This window comes from Oncorhynchus mykiss, chromosome Y (assembly GCF_013265735.2).
Source record: "Oncorhynchus mykiss isolate Arlee chromosome Y, USDA_OmykA_1.1, whole genome shotgun sequence".
Lineage (NCBI taxonomy): Eukaryota > Metazoa > Chordata > Actinopteri > Salmoniformes > Salmonidae > Oncorhynchus > Oncorhynchus mykiss.
In genome coordinates, this window is record NC_048593.1 from 14,474,901 (window position 1) to 14,493,583 (window position 18,683).

General features: G+C 42.8%; 1 protein-coding gene across 1 annotated transcript in view; it reads right to left on the bottom strand.

Moving 5' to 3' along the window:
• Positions 1-17,140, bottom strand: part of LOC110509692 (phosphatidylinositol 3-kinase regulatory subunit alpha) — a 42,594-nt gene extending 25,454 nt beyond the window's left edge. Inside the window, exons 1-2 of the mRNA XM_021590728.2 lie at positions 16,808-17,140; positions 15,200-15,849 (exon numbers count right to left, since the gene is read on the bottom strand). Of these exons, the coding sequence (XP_021446403.1) occupies positions 15,200-15,530 (331 nt within the window). The 5' untranslated portion in view covers positions 15,531-15,849; positions 16,808-17,140. The remainder of the gene's footprint in view (positions 1-15,199; positions 15,850-16,807) is intronic.
• Between the last annotated feature and the right edge of the window lie 1,543 nt (positions 17,141-18,683).

The window sequence follows — 18,683 nt, forward strand, 5'->3', positions numbered from 1 at the left end:
CACATACACACAGAGCGAGGCACACACACACAGAGCGAGGCACACACACACAGAGCGAGGCACACACACACACAGAGCGAGGCACACACACACACAGAGCGAGACACACACACACACAGAGCGAGACACACACACACACAGAGCGAGACACACACACACACACAGAGCGAGACACACACACACACACAGAGCGAGACACACACACACACACAGAGCGAGACACACACACACACACACAGAGCGAGACACACACACACACAGAGCGAGACACACACACACACAGAGCGAGACACACACACACACAGAGCGAGACACACACACACACACACACAGAGCGAGACACACACACACACAGAGCGAGACACACACACACACAGAGCGAGACACACACACACACAGAGCGAGACACACACACACACAGAGCGAGACACACACACACAGAGCGAGACACACACACAGAGCGAGACACACACACAGAGCGAGACACACACACAGAGCGAGACACACACACAGAGCGAGACACACAAACACAGAGTGAGAGAGAAACAAACAGGGCGAGAGAAAGATCGAGGGGGGTGAGAACAAACGAGAGAAAATATTTGCCCCCTTCTCTGGCCCCTTTGCTCTGCAGAAAGCTAACAGGGCATGCAAACATACAGGTAGCGTAAGTCCTTCCTGGACTTCCTGGCGTCTCTCCCACAGCACCAAAAAAACAAATGTTGTTTTCTGCCCACATTATTAGAATGTTTGTGCACATAGCAGAAACCTTCACCCAGGCTTGAGACAATTACTCAAAAGGGGCCAGGGAAGAGCAAGTTTATGCAAAGACACACCGCAATGAAATGTTCATGTTTAAGAGTAGCAGCCTACAGCAGAATAGGTTATTCACAAAAGAAGAACAGACCTCCTCTAATTCAGAAACACTTCAAATTCACCCTGGTCTGGTTTCCACTGCAGCGGAGGACAGTTCATCAGACAAACTTTCACCCAATCAGAAAAGCTGGCTGCCCTGGCAACTTGAGAAGAGAGAGTGCTCGACAGAAGGGGGGGGGGACGAGTCTCCACAAGCCTGCGCCGTTGGCAGGCCTCAATCTCCCGGGCCTCAGTCAGTCAGTCAACCACAGGTTGAGGAAGTGAACGCAGCTGCCACTGGTGTTGTGATACCCTGCAGATTTAGGCTAGCGGGGAACAATCTCTCACCAGTTGAAAGGGTAGGTTTGAACTGCCGACATGACTGTGGCCAGGTCACCGGGCACAGACGACATCCGGAAGAAAAGTATCAGAAAGCGATTGGGTGAAATAGGCAGGTCAGTGTGGCTTATTAGTATACTATGCAGTGTTACATAACAGACTATGTAACATGGGAGTAGCCTTGAGCTTGGAAAAGTGAGACTATGTCCCCCTCTGCAGAGAGAAAAGAGCAACACATGCACTCAATGAGAGCCAATGAAAAGCCTGTTGCTACCCTGGAGGCAAGAATCGAAAAGGGGGAAAAAAAACTCAAACTAAAATAATCATTTGGCGCTTTGTGCAAAATATTTGGTTCAAATGAAGGTTTATAACAATCAAGTAACAATTTCACGGCTCACAATTAGCTTCCGCCATGAAATGATCTGACAGATAATGGACAGAAACATTAACAACATATTTGTTTTTGGGGACAACATCAATTCATTCAAATCATAAAACATTCCCATTATAATCTAACAAAATAACCAACCTTTGCTTAGCCAGTATGGCAAACGTACCAGGGTCATTAAAAAATTAACAAATGGGCAAAGTGGGAGGTGCCTGCAGTCCACTTTAAAAACAGATACAGCTCGCAGGAGTGACACGTATCAAGATCTAGTGGGAGCCACGGTATTAAAATGGGGCTGTGGCATCAGCAGCAATAAGTCCCCTTTGGAACACTGTATTACTCTACGAGCTCTCAACACCAGGATTTCACGACACCCATGCATTTGATTGACATTTTGGCTACTCTGACAAAATCTCTCCCTCGGTCCTTCCCTCTCTCCACATCTAGTCTTTCTCCTTCACTCCTTTCGCTACCTCTCTCTCACAGCACCCACCTCCTCCCTCTCCTTACACCTCCCCTCCCTTCCTCTCCGTCTCTCTAACCTGTGGCTAATCCTGCTGGCAGACATGCTACGCCTCCAGGAAGAAGATTTGCCAATTCAGACTCCAGTCTCTGGAGGCGATCAAGTAATGAAAAGCACATGTGAGCCCTCTCACGCACACAGGGCCCATAAAAACAGGCGTTTTACTGGAATGGAGCAGGGCCAAGCGCAGTATGGTGAAGCATTAAAAAAAGAGAAATTCAATTACAATGTGGATAGATTTTATTGTTGCCCTCAAATTAAGTTCTGTACTTTTTTTGTTTTTGTTCCCGTTGAACAGCGCGTGATTTTAGAGAGGCTTTGTTTGCTGTCGAATGTGATCAGCTCTCATTTTAACGGCTCGATGTCCCTCGTCGCTTGACGGGCTGTGGAAATGCCGTGGAAATGGAATTGCCGAATAAACGCACCCCATCGGTCTGACTTCTTACACATTTCTAAGTCGTTTCTACCTTCACTGCCTGTCATTCTACTTGTCTGCAAGAGGAGCACAAAACAACATACATTTAGCATCTAAACAAAATAATCAGAACAAACCTAAAAAAAACAAACAGGGGAATCAAATGTGTAAAGTAGTCAACCACAGCACTAACAGCACAGAAGACCCAACAGTGTGTGTGTGTGTGTGTGTGTGCGCGCACGCGAGAGAAACAGCCGCCATTCGGTACCCATTCACCGCGTATCCATTTATTGTTCTGCCTGCATTGTGCCCAAGTTACTACAATCAGCACTTAGTACAATTCCATTGATTCATCACTGCGCCACAAATCAGTCTACCGTGCAGTCTGTGTGCCTCCCCCCTCCACCAAATGAGTGCCATTACCACCCCGACTACACCGCAGCTGCCATCAGCTCTATTGAGTTCCCACCACATTAGAACACAGTGTCCCATTGGGTCTTTGACTTTAGCGGGGGTATGGCCATCTATCATAGGCTCGAGAAAGAGGAACAGAAAGGCATATTTGAACATGGAGCAGCAGCAGCCCCCACCCCCCCTTCAGAAAGTGGCTCAGTATAGCAGATGTTCACCCGAGCACTAAAGAGGCCCCTGAAAAGGAGAACGCTCTATTATCTCAATCTCCAGCTATGCAGGCAGAGTGTACTCTCCCAGTCGTCACTGTCTCATTCTCCCCCTCTCATTCTTGACTCTCTCTCCCTGGTGGAGCTGCAATGGGACCAACTTTTGTACTATTTACCTTTTTACTGTTAGCAGCTGGATACGAGCTCTCTCTCTAACGCTTCACTCTACTTTAACACTGTGCAGGCGTAGTCTCGGTGTACAAGCTCCCTCTCCTTCTCTCACTCTCTTCATTTTTGTCTGCGTCAAACTCGGCCGCCTTTTCCTCTTGCACTGCATTCACATGCATAAAAGTTTGACCAACTACGCAGTTCCAAAACAGCCAACACAGCACTCATCTTGGGTGCATACATTAAGCATTTCTGTCCAATTCTAGCTAATGATGTATAGTACCAGTCAAAAGTTTGGACACCTACTCAGTCAAGGGTATTTCTTTTTTTGTAATTTTTTTTATTTTTTATTTATTTATTTTTTTAAAAACTATTTTTCACATTGTAGAATAATAGTGAGGACATCAAAACTATGAAATAACACATATGGAATCATGTAGTAACCAAAAAAAAGAATGTAAACAACTCAAAATATATTTTATATTTGAGATTCTTCAAAGTAGCCACCCTTTGCCTTGATGATAGCTTTGCACACTCTTGGCATTCTCTCAACCAGCTTCATGAGGTAGTCACCTGGAATGCATTTCAATTAACAGGTGTGCATTGTTAAAAGTTCATTTGTGGAATGTCTTCCTTCTTAATGCGTTTGAGCCAATCAGTAGTGTTGTGACAAGGTAGGGGTGGTATACAGAAGATAGGACTATTTGGTAAAAGACAAAGTCCATATTATGGCAAGAACAGCTCAAATAAGCAAAGAGAAATGACAGTCCATTGCTTTAAGACATGAAGGTCAGTAAAGCCAGAACATTTCAAGAACTTTGAAAGTTTCTTCAAGTGTAGCTGCAAAAGCCATCAAGCACTATGATGAAACTGGCTCTCATGAGAGTTGCCACAGGAAAGGAAGACCCAGAGTTACCTCTGCTGCAGAGGATAAGTTCATTAGAGTTACCAGCCTCAGAAATCGCAGCTCAAATAAATACTTCAGAGTTCAAGTAACAGACACCTCAACATCAACTGTTCAGAGGAGACTGCGTGAATCAGGCCTTCATTTTATTTAACCTTTCTTAAAAAAAATCTAGGCAAGTATTATTATTTTACAATAACAGCCTATCCTAGCCAAACCCTAACTATGCTGGTCCAATTGTGTGCCGCCCGATGGGACTCCCAACCGATTGTGATAAAGCACCAATAAGAAGGAGATTTGCTTGGACCAAGAAACATGAGCAATGGACATTAGACCAGTGGAAATCTGTCCTTTAAAAAAATATATTTTTTAGATTTTTGGTTCCAACCGCCATGTCTTTGTGAGACACAGAGTCGGTGAATGGATGATCTCTGAATGTGTGGTTCCCACCGTGAAGCATGGAGGTGGTGGTGTGATGGTGCTTTGCTGGTGACACTGTGATTTATTTTGAATTCAAGGCACACTTAACCAGCATGGCTACCACAACATTCTGCAGAGATACGCCATCCTATCTGGTTTGCGCTTAGTGGGACTATCATTGGTTTTTCATCAGGACAATGACGACACCTCTAGGCTGTGTAAGGGCTATTTGACCAAGAAGGAGAGTGCTGGAGGGCTGCATGAGATGACCTGGCCTCCACAATCACCCAACCTCAACCCAATTGAGATCGTTTGGGATGAGTTGGACCGCAGAGTGAAGGAAAAGCAGCCAACAAGTGCTCAGTATATGTGGGAACTCCTACAAGACTGTTGGAAAAGCATTCCTCATGAAGCTGGTTGAGAGAATGCCAAGAGTGTGCAAAGGGTGGCTACTTTGAAGAATCTGAAATATATTTTGATTTGTTTAACACTTTTTTTTTTGGTGACTACATGATTCCACGTGTGTTATTTCATAGTTGATGTCTTCACTATTATTCTACAATATAGAAAATAGTAAAAATAAAAACTCCTTGAATGAGTAGGTGTCCAAACTTTTGACTGGCACTGTATAAAAACTCTGGACTGCTGACGCTACATATTGGCCATTGAGAAGCTTTGTAGTCACCGGTCAGCCATATTGACACTTCCTAATAAGAGCAGTCCTCTTAATGGAATTCTACAGTATTTAAATTTAAAATGTTTCAAGGGCAGAATTACATGTATTGAAGTATTGTTTGTTGTAGTGCGGACAGTAACATCGGTAAAAAAATAAATACACAAGGAAAATGGCATGAGGGTGTCTAATATAATACATTTTCAAACAGAAAACGTAGACAATGAATGCGTTTCAAGAGCTTCCAAAATTGTAAATTTTTTACACAATTGATAAGTACCAAGATGGCTATGCGGTGGCTTCAATACCACCCCCCCACCACCGTCCGTCATCCAGGGTTTATACACTTCATCGGTCTGGAACACTCTACAGAGACAGCATATACGGATCGGAGCAAGGCTGGCTTGCGTGCCGTTTTTAACCAGATAGTTAGCAAGCTGCTAGCGGAGTAACCTACAGCCTACTGGCAGGCCCAAAACGAAGTAACGCAAATCCAACCTAAAAACGTCAAATTACATGCACGTGAAGCCGGAAGTAGGCTTTAGAAAAAGGGGGGGGGGGGGGGGGGGGGGGCGAAGGCACAAAGGCTAAGAGAAAAGATGAGGTGACTTTACGTCTGATAAACATTCAAGTCAACATAAAGGTGTTAGAAATAAAATGCTACCGTTCCAACACGAGACTAGAGCAACATTTCAGTTACCTCCATTCCCTTCACGTTACAGTCGCATGAGAGGGAGAACTGACAAATATGTAGGCCTATGTTGGTAAGCGTCTGGGAAATGTAACAGCGACAAAGATTTCCTTGAGCAAGACGGAGCACGTAGCCTACGTGCCTTGTTGAGGCTGATAAAAGCCAGAGAGAATCATACGCGTTGAACTAAACCCTTAGGGCCTCTTTTACACTAGACTAGTGTAACGACACATACTATCTCCATGATACATATTTTTGCAGTGTACAGAGACAGATCGAGATCACATACCCCCCCCTCGAGTGGTACAATGTGAAGACAATGGCTCTCCAAAGCCACACGTTCCTGCAAGAATTACCTTAATACCAGTGACAGCATTTTTGTTCTGATAGCCAAATTGGAAATTAAAGGCTTTTCAAAACGTACGCACGTTTGTGAATCGTTGCATTAATCAAGTGTGCAACACTATGTTCAACAAGGCTTAAATGATAAGCTCTTGTATAGTTTGAAAACAAACAAAACCTTATTTTGTTTGTCTGTATAGGTGGTGCGGCAGGTAGCCTAGTATAGGTGGTGCGGCAGGTAGCCTAGATTTTCGGTTGCTAGATCAAATCCCCGAGCTCACAAGGTAAAAATCTGTCATCCTGCCCACGAACAAGACTGTTAAACTCACTGTTCCTAGGCCGTCATTCTAAATAAGAATTTGTTCTTAACTGACTTGCCTAGTTAAATAAAAGGTACAAAATAAAAATGTAAAAGTTGTATACCGTTTTGTCACGAAAGCTACAACTTTAGAGGCATAAAAAAAAAACGGCCTCAACACCAGGATCAACCACTATTTAAATGTGTTAAGGGTGGAGCCTTCCAGCCAAAAAGAGTGAATGGAAGTTGTGAACTGAAAGTGACGCTTTCTTCATCTCAGTGGTTTTTAGGCTCAGAGTTCCTCTTTGCTGGCTGGCTACATGCCTCAGTTGAGAGGCCCAGGAAAGGAGCAGCAGCACGCTGGTGTTTTAAAAAGCCTTGGAGCTGGAATGCTTCCCCAAGCCCAGTCCAGAGCCCCCCCCCCCCCCCTGCTCTCTCCACATCTGCTGCTCTGAAGTAAACCCCTGTGGCTCAGTGAGAGCACAGGCCTCTTTCCAAGCCTCCACTCTCCTCCCTTTTGCCCCCTTTCTCCCCCATCCGGGGCTGACTCCAGGAACATTATCAAAACATTAAAAAGAGGAGTAGGGTGAGAGAGAAGAAAGCTGAAGCACTGGAGGAAAGGGAGAGAGAGCGGATCTGCCAGATCCCCCAGTGTCAGGCAATAAATCACAAACACTCTGAAGCAACAAGACTCTCACTCCCACCCAGAGCCCTCCTCAGAACCTCTCCCCCTTAGCCAACCCAGGCACCCAAGCCCCTCTCCTCTGCCCCCCAGCCCGCCTTCAGCTCTGATCACTCAGCTCACCAACAGCTTTCCCCAGCTTTCAGCCCCTTCCCTCCAGCCCCTCATCTTGCTCCCAGCATCAAGCGCTCTCTGCCTCTCCCCCCCCTTTCCGTAACTGGGTCACAGAGACTTTCTTCTCCTAGTGCTACATTCACACTTGCTCTGGGCTCAGCGCTGCCACTCAACCGTTCAACACATGCCCCTTCATATGGCTCCTCGCTCACCCTGCTATCCCCAGCTAAAGAATTTCACAATCACACCACAAAGAACAAGGAATGGAAACCTGGCAAACAGAGCCTGTTTTATAGGTGAGCAGAGGACTACCAAAGACAAAGAGCCCGCATATAGGATACGGTGTCCTTAAGTGGCCATATAGAATTGTGTCGGTTTTGACCGAAATAGCCTGGGTTGTTTGTTTTATAATAGCTCACTTGTTATTTTTTACGACGGTAGATAAATGATGTATCATTGTAAAAAAGAACAAGACAATGGTGTGATATATAATCTCGCTGACACAAGGCTTTTCCACAACACAAAAATTACTCAAGTTATCTTTTGTGAATGGAATATCAAAACTCCCCCCTAGAGAGATTTTTCTTTAAACAGGCAACAACAAAAATCTCCCTAAAAATATGCCCAATGCAAACAGACAAGCTTCCAGATCAGATCTGGGCCATATAATGCCCATGTAGATTAGTCAGCAGAATATAAACTATATACAGTGCCTTCGGAAGTATTCAGACCACTTGACATTCCACATTTTGTTACGTTACAGCCTCATTCTAAAATTGATTAAATATCCCCCCCCCCCCCCTCAATCTAAACACAACGCACCATAATGACAAAAGAAAAACAGGTTTTCAGAAATTTTTGCTGACTTATAAAAAATAACTACAGAAATATCACATTTACATACAGTATCAGTCAAATGTTTGGACAAACCTACTCAGTTGTGTTGTGACACCAAGTCCATATTATGGAAAGAACAGCTCAAATAAGCAAAGAGAAACGACAGTCCATCATTACTTTAAGACATGAAGGTCAGACAATATGGAACATTTCAAGAACTTTGAAAGTTTATTCAAGTGCAGTCGCAAAAACCATCAAGCACTATGATGAAACTGGCTATCATGAGGACCGCCACAGGAAAGGAAGACCCAGAGTTACCTCTGCTGCAGAGGACAAGTTCACTAGAGTTACCAGCCTCAGAAATTGCAGCCCAAATAAATGCTTCACAGAGTAAGTACCAGACAGTAGAATGGCCTCACTGAAAAGCTCATCGACTTTCAACGTGGCACCATCATAGGATGACAACTTTCCAACAAGCCAGTTTGTCAAATGTTTGCCCTTCCAGAACTGCCCCCGTTAACTGTGAGTGTTGTTGTTGTGAAGTGGAAACGTCTAGGAGCCACAACGGCTCACCGCGAATTGATAGGCCACAGAAGCTCACAGAACAGGACTACCGAGTGCTGAAGCGTGTAAAAATAATCTGTACTCATTTGCAACACTCACTACTGAGTTCCAAACTGCCTCTGGAAGCAACGTCGGCACAATAACTGTTTGTCGGGAGATTCATGAAAAGGGTTTCCATGGGCAAGCAGCCGCACACAAGCCTAAGATCACCATGCACAATGCCAAGCTTCGGCTGAGTGGTGTAAAGTTCACCGCCATTGGATTCTGGAGCAGTAGAAACGTCTTCTCAGGAGTGATGAATCACACTTCACCATCTGGCTGTCCAACCGTCAAATCTGGGTTTGGCGGATGCCAGGACAACGCTACTTGCCCCAATGCATAGTGCCACTATAAAGTTTGGTGGAGGAGGAATAATGGTCTGGCTGTTTTTCCAGGTTCAGACTCAGCCCCTTAGTTCCAGTGAAGGGAAATCTTAAAGCTACAGCATACAGTGACTTTCTAGACGATTCTGTGCTTCCAACTGTGGCAACAGTTTAGGGAAAGCCCTTCCTGTTTCAGCACGACAATGCCCCCGTGCACAAAGCGAGGTCCATACAGAAATGGTTTGTCAAGATCGGTATGGAAGCACTTGACTGACCTGCACAGAGCCCTGACCTCAACCCCATCTTTGGGATGAATTGGAACGCAGACTGCGAGCCAGGCCTAAACTCCCAACATCAGCGACCAACCTCAACAATTCTCATGGCTGAATGTAAGCAAGTTCCTGCAGCAATGTTTCAACTAGAGGTCGACGAATTAATCGGAATGGCCGATTAATTAGGGCCGGAAATCAGTATTTTTGGGCACTGATTTTGCAGATGAAAAAATAAATGTATCCCTTTATTTAACTAGGCAAATCAGTTAAGAACACATTCTTATTTTACGGCCTAGGAACAATGGGTTAACTGCCTTGTTCAGGGGCAGAACGACTGATTTTCACCTTGTCAGCTCGGGGGACAACCTTACGTTTAACGAGTCCAACTCTCTAACCACCTGCCTCTCATTGCACTCCACAAGGAGCCTGCCTGTTACGCGAATGCAGTAGAAGCCAAGGTAAATTGCTAGCTAGCATTAAACTTATCTTATAAAAAAAACATCATTCATAATCACTAGTTATCTACACATGGTTGATGATATTACTAGTTTATCTAGCGTGTCCTGCGTTGCATATAATCAATGCAACACTGGGGGAGGATTTAACAAAAGCTCATTTGCGAAAAAAAAAACTATTGTTGGACAACTGTACCCAACCATAAACACCAATGCCTTTCTTAAAATCAATACACAGAAGTATATATTTTTAAACCTGCATATTTAGCTCAAAGAAATCCAGGTTAGCAGGCCATATTAACCAGGTGAAATTGTGTCATTTCTCTTGCGTTCATTGCACACAGAGTCAGGGTATATGCAACAGTTTGGGCAGCCTGGCTCATTGCGAACTAATTTGCCAGAATTTTACGTAATTATGACTTAACATTGAAGGTTGTGTAATGTAACAAGAATATTTAGACTTAGGGATGCCACCCGTTAGATAAAATACAGAACGGTTCCGTATTTCACTGAAATAATAAACGTTTTGTTTTCGAAATGATAGTTTCCGGATTCGACCATATTAATGACCCAAGGCTCGTATTTCTGTGTGTTATTATGTTATAATTAAGTCTATGATTTGATAGAGCAGTCTGACGGAGTGATGGTAGACAGCAGGCACTTTCGTGCTATTTATGACTTAAAAGCCTATCAGCCTAATGGTTGTGTAACGATGTGAAATGGCTAGCTAGTTAGCGGGGTGTGCGCTAAAAGCGTTTCAAACAACACTCGTTCTGAGACTTGAAGTAGTTATTCCCCTTGCTTTGCAAGGGCCGCGGCTTTTGTGGAGCGATGGGTAACGCTGCTTCGAGTGTGGCTGTTGCCGATGTGTTACTGGTTCGAGCCCAGATAGGAGCGATGAGAGGGACGGAAGCTATACTGTCACACTGGCAATACTATAGTGCCTATAAGAACATCCAATTATCAAAGGTATATGAAATACAAATGGTATAGAGAGAAATAGTCCTACAAGTCTCATGTTAAAAGGAACCACCAACTTTCATATGTTCTCATGTTCTGAGCAAGGAACTCAAACATTAGCTTTTTTACATGGCACATATTGCATTTTTACTTCTCCAACACTTTTGCATTATTTAAAACAAATTGAAAATGTGTAATTATTTATTTGAGGCTAAATAGATTTTTATTGATGTATTATATTATATTAAGTTTAAATAAGTGTTTATTCAGTATTGTTGTAATTGTCATTATTACAAATAAATAAATAAAATACATTTTTTTAAAGAAGAATCGGCTGATTAATCGGTATTGGATTTATTGGTCCTACAATAATCGGTATCGGCGTTGAAAAATCATAATCGGTCGACCTCTAGTTTCAACATCTAGATGAAAGCATTCCCAGAAGAGAGGAATGCTGTTATAGCAGCAAAGGGAGGACCAATTCCATACTAATGCCCATGGTTATGGAATGAGATGTTCAAAGAGGTGTCCACATACTTTTGGTTATGTAGTGTAGAATGACGGGTGCAAAAACATGACTTTGTGCCCAAAGGGAAATTGAATTTGATCTCTTTTCAATGCAGGCCTAGAGGAGTAACAAAAGAGAAGTGCTCCAGAGGTCCAATTGGTGGGCTGGTACCAGGTGCTGCGCAGCAACACAATGCGCTGGGCGCTGGACCAGAGCCAAGCACCATTGTCCTCTGGCCCTGGTTAGCATTCAGTGGGGCTACTGTGAGCACTCCCACTTGTTATCAAGGCTGACATTGTAGTCCCACCATATAAATCGTCTTTCTCTGGTAGCGTTTGATGCTGGGCCAAAGTAACCACATGGACCAAACTGCAAGGGCAAGTACAAATGAGGTAACAAACAAAAAAATAAAAGCAAACAATGTCAACTGACTTGCTTGACCCTAGGCCTATTTCTTTCGAAATAAAGAAAGAGTCGAGACAATGGCTCCCTTGCAAACATTGGCACATGGTCCGCTTACTACAACGATTGGAATAGCCTAGGAATCAACATTCCCAAACAGATTTCCGTTGGAAACACAAACCACCTGATTGAAAAAATATATAATCAAACTCAACCATTTATCCTTTCCAGTGATGAAAACATGGATGTCTCAATGTATGGTGGGTTATGCAAAATGGGGCAATTTTTTTTTGCACCTTTATCTCCTGAACGTTTTGGCATTCTGGTCCAAATAATAACTTTGACCACTTCTTCCATGGGCAAACATGTAAGGAAAGTTGTTTAAATCAAACAGAATGCTATAAAAAGGTGAATTCAAAATGGATTTACCCGTAGCCTACTTATCCATGGTCTTCAACATGAACTGACAAGCTGCTACTACTAGAAATGGTTTGCTTAAATCTTTTAACCTGAGTACTACAACAAAAACAGTAGCTAAATGGCATGGAAGTCCTGTTCTGATTAAAATCATTGAGGGAAATTAGAGTTCAATCAAGAGGCATTCAACCATGGTTTGGTTAGCTAGATAGCTAACGTTAGCATAACTACCTAGCTACTGTACTTCTATGCTAATTAAGTTTGATGTTACTACAGAAAAACCTGGGAATATGTTTATGGTTAAATTTTCTTGAAGTTTTCCTTCAAAATTGCTGCTCAAACCTGCATGCATAGCGTAGCGAGAGAGAGAGACAGCACTACTCTGCTGCTTGCTGAGAAAGCACAGTGTCAGCAGAGCGTGTTGTGCTTAAAAGGGTCTGTGCAGAAAAGCGAGCGCTTAAAAGGGTTTGTGCGGCGAAGAAATGGAGATGCCATTAATAAATATTGTAAAAAAATGTCACACGTACTCTGATGTCCAAACTTGTGAAACATGTGAACTTGTGAAACAGACGTCTATGACGTTCTGCATTTCTGTATAGTACAGATCACGGACAACTGATGTTAATATAATTCAGCTACCTGGTGATAATCCACTTCACTTACTGTAGTTACATTTTTTCTAACTCAAGATGTCTTATCATAGCTAACACCCCATTATTTCTGCAGACATCAGACTTAACTTGGGGTGGATATTTAACCTCTAAAAGTCTAGGCCGTTGGGGTGGTTCTACTCAGCTAACATGGAATTATTTTAAGATGGTCATACCATGGATCACTTAGCTATTTGATTTTGACATATAAGACCCCTTTAGGTATAAAATATATATACAGTCCATTCAGAAAGTATTCGGACAACTTGACTTTTACCATATTTTGTTACATTACAGCCTTGTTCTAAAAATGAATAAATAGTCCCCCCCCCCTCATCAATCTACAAAATATCCCATAATGACAAAGTGAAATCCGTTTTTTAGAAATGTTTGCAAATGTACAAAGAAATATAAAACAGAAATACCCCATTTACGTAAGTATTCAGACCCTTTGCTATGAGACTCAAAATTGAGTGCAGATGCATCCTGTTTCCATTGACCATTCTTGAGATGTTGCTACAATTTGATTGGAGTCCACCTGTGGTAAATTCAATTGATGGGACATGATTTGGAAAGGCACACACCTGTCTACATAAGGTCCCACAGTTGACAGTGCATATCAGAGCAAAAAAACAGGCAACGATGTCGAAGGAATTATCCGTTGAGCTCCGAGACAAGATTGTGTCGAGGCACAGATCTGGGGAAAGGTACCAAAACATTTCTGCACCATTGAAGGTCAGAGAACACATTGGCCACCATAATTCTCAAATGGAATAAGTTAGGAATCATCAAGACTCTTCCTAGAGCTGGCCGCCCGGCCAAACTGAGCAATCGGGTGAGAAGAGCTTTGGGGTCACTCTGACAGCGCTCTAGAGTTCCACTGTGGAGATGGTTGTCCTTCTTGCAAGTTCTCCCATCTCTTCAACACTCCACCAATCAGGCCTTTATGGTAGTGGCCAGATGGAAGACACTCCTCAGTGAAAAAGCACATGACAGCTAATTTGGGAGTTTAGCCAAAAGGCACCTAAAGGACTCTCAGACCATGAGAAACAAGATTCTCTGGTCTGATGAAACCAAGATTCAACTATTTGGCCAAAATGCCAAGTGTCACATCTGGAGGAAACCTGGCACCATTCCTATGGTGAAGCATGGTGGTGGCAGCATCATGCTGTGGGGACTTTTTTCAGTGCAGGGACTGGGAGACTAGTCAGGATCGAGGGAAAGGTGAATGGAGCAAAGTACAGAGAGATCCTTGATGAAAAACTACTACAGAGCGCTCAGGATCTCAGGCTGGCGCGAAGGTTCGCCTTCCAACGACACTAAGCAAACAGCCAAGACAATGCAGTAGTGGCTTTCAGATAAGTCTCTGAATGTCTGAGAGTGGCCCAGCCAGAGCCAGAACCCAATCAAAAATCTCTGGAGACCTGAAAATAGCTGTGCAGCGACGCTCTCTATCCAACCTGACAGAACTTGAGAGGATCTGCAGAGAAGAATGGGAGAAACTCCCCCAAATACAGGTGTGCCAAGCTTGTAGCGTCATACCCAAGAAGACAAGGCTGTAATCGCTGCCAAAGGTGCTTCAACAAAGTACTGAGTAAAGGGTCTGAATACTTATGTAAAAGGTTGTTGTATCAGCACGTGACAAATACAATGTTATTTAAAAAAATATATTTTTATAACTTTGCCAAAATTTCTAAAAACCTGTTTTTTCTTTGTCATTATGGGGTATTGTGTGTGGGGGGGGAAATGAACAATTTAATCAGTTTTAGAATAAGGCTGTAACATAACAAAATGTGGAAAAGGTCAAGGGGTCTGAATACTTTCCTAATGCACTGTATACCACTGAGGGATGATTGAACACTCAATTTAGGGGTAGGGTATTCACAAAGTAGCCTACCATCTGGATTTGCTTTGTGGGTGAAAAAGTATCTTAGATTAAATCTAACAAAAGGGTTTGTAATGGGCGATGTATCTAAAACTCATTGGTCATGTTACCAAGAGATTAGTCTGTATGAAAGATGAACCATTCCACCACCGCAGGGTTTACATGTCAGCTTGGCTGCAAACCAATGGTGGATTAGTCTTTGGAATGTCATTGTGTTTCAGCAACTGGCTGTTAATGCAGGAGAAAAGTTTGGCTTAACTGCGTGGGGCCTACTCAATCAAAACCTGTGGGTGTGGGGGGCATGTAAAAAAAGATATATATATTTTTAAAAATACCCATGCGGTTTGAAATTAACTAGGCAAAGCTTCTGTTTTTTTTACACTGAACATCGTTTTGTTTAGTACTGTACAAACAAAACTGCATGTTTGGTTGAAGAAGGCAGACTGTTAATAACTTACCTTGTTCATCACCAGAGTCAGCCTTGGAAGAGCCCGGGGCCATGGGTAAGGGTCTGGGGGGTCTCGGCTTGGGAGTGGGAGGAGAGATCCTCTTCTTCCCAATGAACTCCACATATGTCCCAGGGAAGTCCCCCTTTTCCTGAGTGGTTTCATTAAAGCCAGGCAGCCAGCCAATGTCCTCAGGCCTTTCCTCCAGGCCGTCGCTGTACCCGAGGGCCCCCAGGGCCCCTTTGGTCACTGTTAAGATGTCCCCCACATGGAGGTTAATGTCCTCCTCTCTCTCCTTCTTGTAGTCGTAAAGTGCCCTGTACTGATATCCTTCCGCAGCCATCGTGATTACTTATTTTCCACAGGGCTGTTATTTCTTTAGAAAATAAACACTGTGTGAATAACTTGTTTGGGCAGGTCCCACCAATTGGTTACTCTTCTTGTTTTTCTGAGAATGTATTAACTGAGCAAACACACTTCGGGCCAAAAAAGAAAAACACAACATGTATTGAACGTTCTAGTCCTCAATAGTTCTCTGGGTGATTATGTTTTTTTAAAACTTGTCTTTAGGTCATTCTCAAAAGCACCCCTGTGGTGCCTCCGGCAGTGTGTTTCCATCAGTATATGGCCTGCAGCAGTAGCCTTGAGAATGTACCCCTGACCTGCAATACAGAGCAGAAGAAGCCATTTGCAACATGTTGCGTAAGACAATACTTTATTATCAAGTACAGATTAGTGGTGGTGGCTACATTTACAAGAAAGGAACCAGCAACAATACCCAATACTGTCATATGGTGGTTTCCTCACTAGTGCCAATATGATTAGTTCTGCTGAATAAACCCAATATTGAAACAAACAGTGGTTGAATGAGCACCAAAATATAAGTTATAAACTAACTAATTAAAAGGTTTACGTTTACATAATGTCTGAGATGGAACGCAAACAGACAAAGTAGTTAGATGAAAAAACATGTTGGTCATGCTTTTCATCCATGATGAATGCCAATAAAACACGGTATCGTATGCACCAGTCACGTAGCTACAATGTGACGCTACAACAAGCAATACAAATGCAGCTTTGGTAAACTAGCTAGCTAATTAACGTTATATCGTTGCACTCTATAGCAGCATAGTAGTAGCTAGTTACTGTAACTACCTAACGCCAAGTAGTGCTAGCTTTACCACAGACAATGGGCTTTAGGCTCAAATGACGCCTGGCATGTTGACAGCTAATTGGTAAATTAACATTAAGTAATCTGAAGTGTTCGCGTTATGTCTAACATTGTAAGACCTGATGAGTAACGACGTTTTGCATGAATAACGTGACATTTCTTTATTACTAACGTTAGCTAGCTGTGTTGCATGGCTGACGACGAGCAATCGAAATGTCTAACGTTAACTGAACTTGCTAGCTATCTAACTTGAACTACTTTCTTTAACAATATAAAGTTATACGTTAAGCCAATATTAAATACACATAATTCGATGCAAGTAAAGCGATACGACACAATGCTGACGGTAGCACAGTATTTAGCCTGTATGCATTGCTAACGTGCTAGCCTACATCATGGCTAGCTAGCTAAACATACTAAGCACACAGCTTGAGAGGAGGACGACTCACATGCATGAATAGTGCCCAGGTTGAGGCGAATCGGATGAATCCTCCTTCCTTCCCGTGTGCCCACACAATTATACTCCTATCCCCAAAATATACCTCTTTACGTTAGTCAGACAAAGCCAAAAGCCTCTGGAAGTACCGATAAAGTTGTCGAGCAATCGACAAAATTAATCCATGACTTAAAAAGGTGGGTTTTAATCTTCTTTGCTATAGCTCCGATTTGTACTCTATCGATATACGAGAGCAAGTTCACGTACAAATTTCAGCGAGGTTCCGTGCTTTTCCGAGAGGCATGTCAGTGGCGTGACCATAGTGGTGAGTAGGAGGAGTATTCTTCTTCTTCTGTGGGGTTTGACGGCGGTTAGCATCCAATATCCATTACCGCCCCCAACTGGACTATAGTATAAATATATATATTTTGCGATACAAAATGGGAAAGGGGAAAAGGAAAAAACACCCTTCCAAGCTACATTCATTAAAACCAGTGGTGTGTATTCGTGGATGCCAAGGGAAGCCAGACTTCCCCAAAAAATGGACAAAAAATAAATACAAAATACATATAAAATAATATCTTAATAATAACATATTTTGTCTGTGTTTTCCTTCAATTCTCAAGAGGCTGAATGTATCTCACTGGAGAAACATCAGAGTGAGTGAAACAGCCCCCCAATAAAAATAAATAAATACAAATAAACAGTGTCAAGGGAAGCCAGCTTGGATTTGGCTTCACACCAATCACATAACATCAAGCCAAACATCATTGACAGAAAAAAACTTGAATTGTTGCATCTCGTTGTGTCGTTGTCCTCCAGCTAGCTAAAATTGTCCCTTTCCAAAATTAGCCATGGAAGGAGATAGAGATTTAGACTTGTGGTTTTACTTAATTTTCCTTGCTGGACAATGATTACAACGGCGGTTCTGATAAAACCATAAATTCATACATTGTGCATCTGGCCTGGGAGGATGGAGTTTCAATATGTAGCTAGATGTAGTAGGCTAATGTTAACTAGCTGGCCTGGTGCATCGTTTCCCATGAAAGGAAGTTAGGCTATCAAGCAAGCATTTTAGCCAGGTTGCCAAGGACAATATCATCTAAACGCGTGAACCATTTTGTCAACGTGATAGATAGGAGGACGGCATTGGCATTTTTCTACAAGTAGGATGAGTCAACATGTTTTTTCTACTTACACACACACACACACACACACACACACACACACACACACACGCACAGAAATCAGTACTATGAACAGCCACATGATATTTAGCTTACGTTGATTGGACTAAATTGTTTTTGGAATATTTTAGTATAATACATTGACAAGTAAGCATAGGGGATTTGATGATGTTGAAATGGGGCTGGACTAGTGGAGCTAGCTCCTGTTTTTTTTTTTTGCAATTTGGGGCAACTCTCCGGTGTTCTAAATCATTAGTTGTTTAGTAGTCCGAAAATGTTGAAAACATTAACTTGATTGACCATGTTTTAGGTCATTTAACTGTTTGCTACGTGCAATATGCTTTGTGGACTCCACTGGACAGATGTTGCTTTCCGGTTTTGTGATGAAACAAAGGTGTGTTTGAATTTATTCTGCCACTGTGTCTTCTTATTATCTCGGCCTTTAGGCCTATATATCACGGTGGCAAGGCATATGAACTAACAGGTTATAGAGCAAACAACGCAATTATCATAACACATATTGTAGGTTCTAATATGGCTTTATTTTTCTGGCTTGGCTTCGTCAGTGATTTTACCCACGCACCACTACTGCTAAAAATCCACTACCCCATTCCATTACTTTGACCCTATCTGTTCCTGCGCTCCTGCACCGTCCTGGGAGAATGGGATACCACCACTCAACACACCCTGTAACTCTTTCAA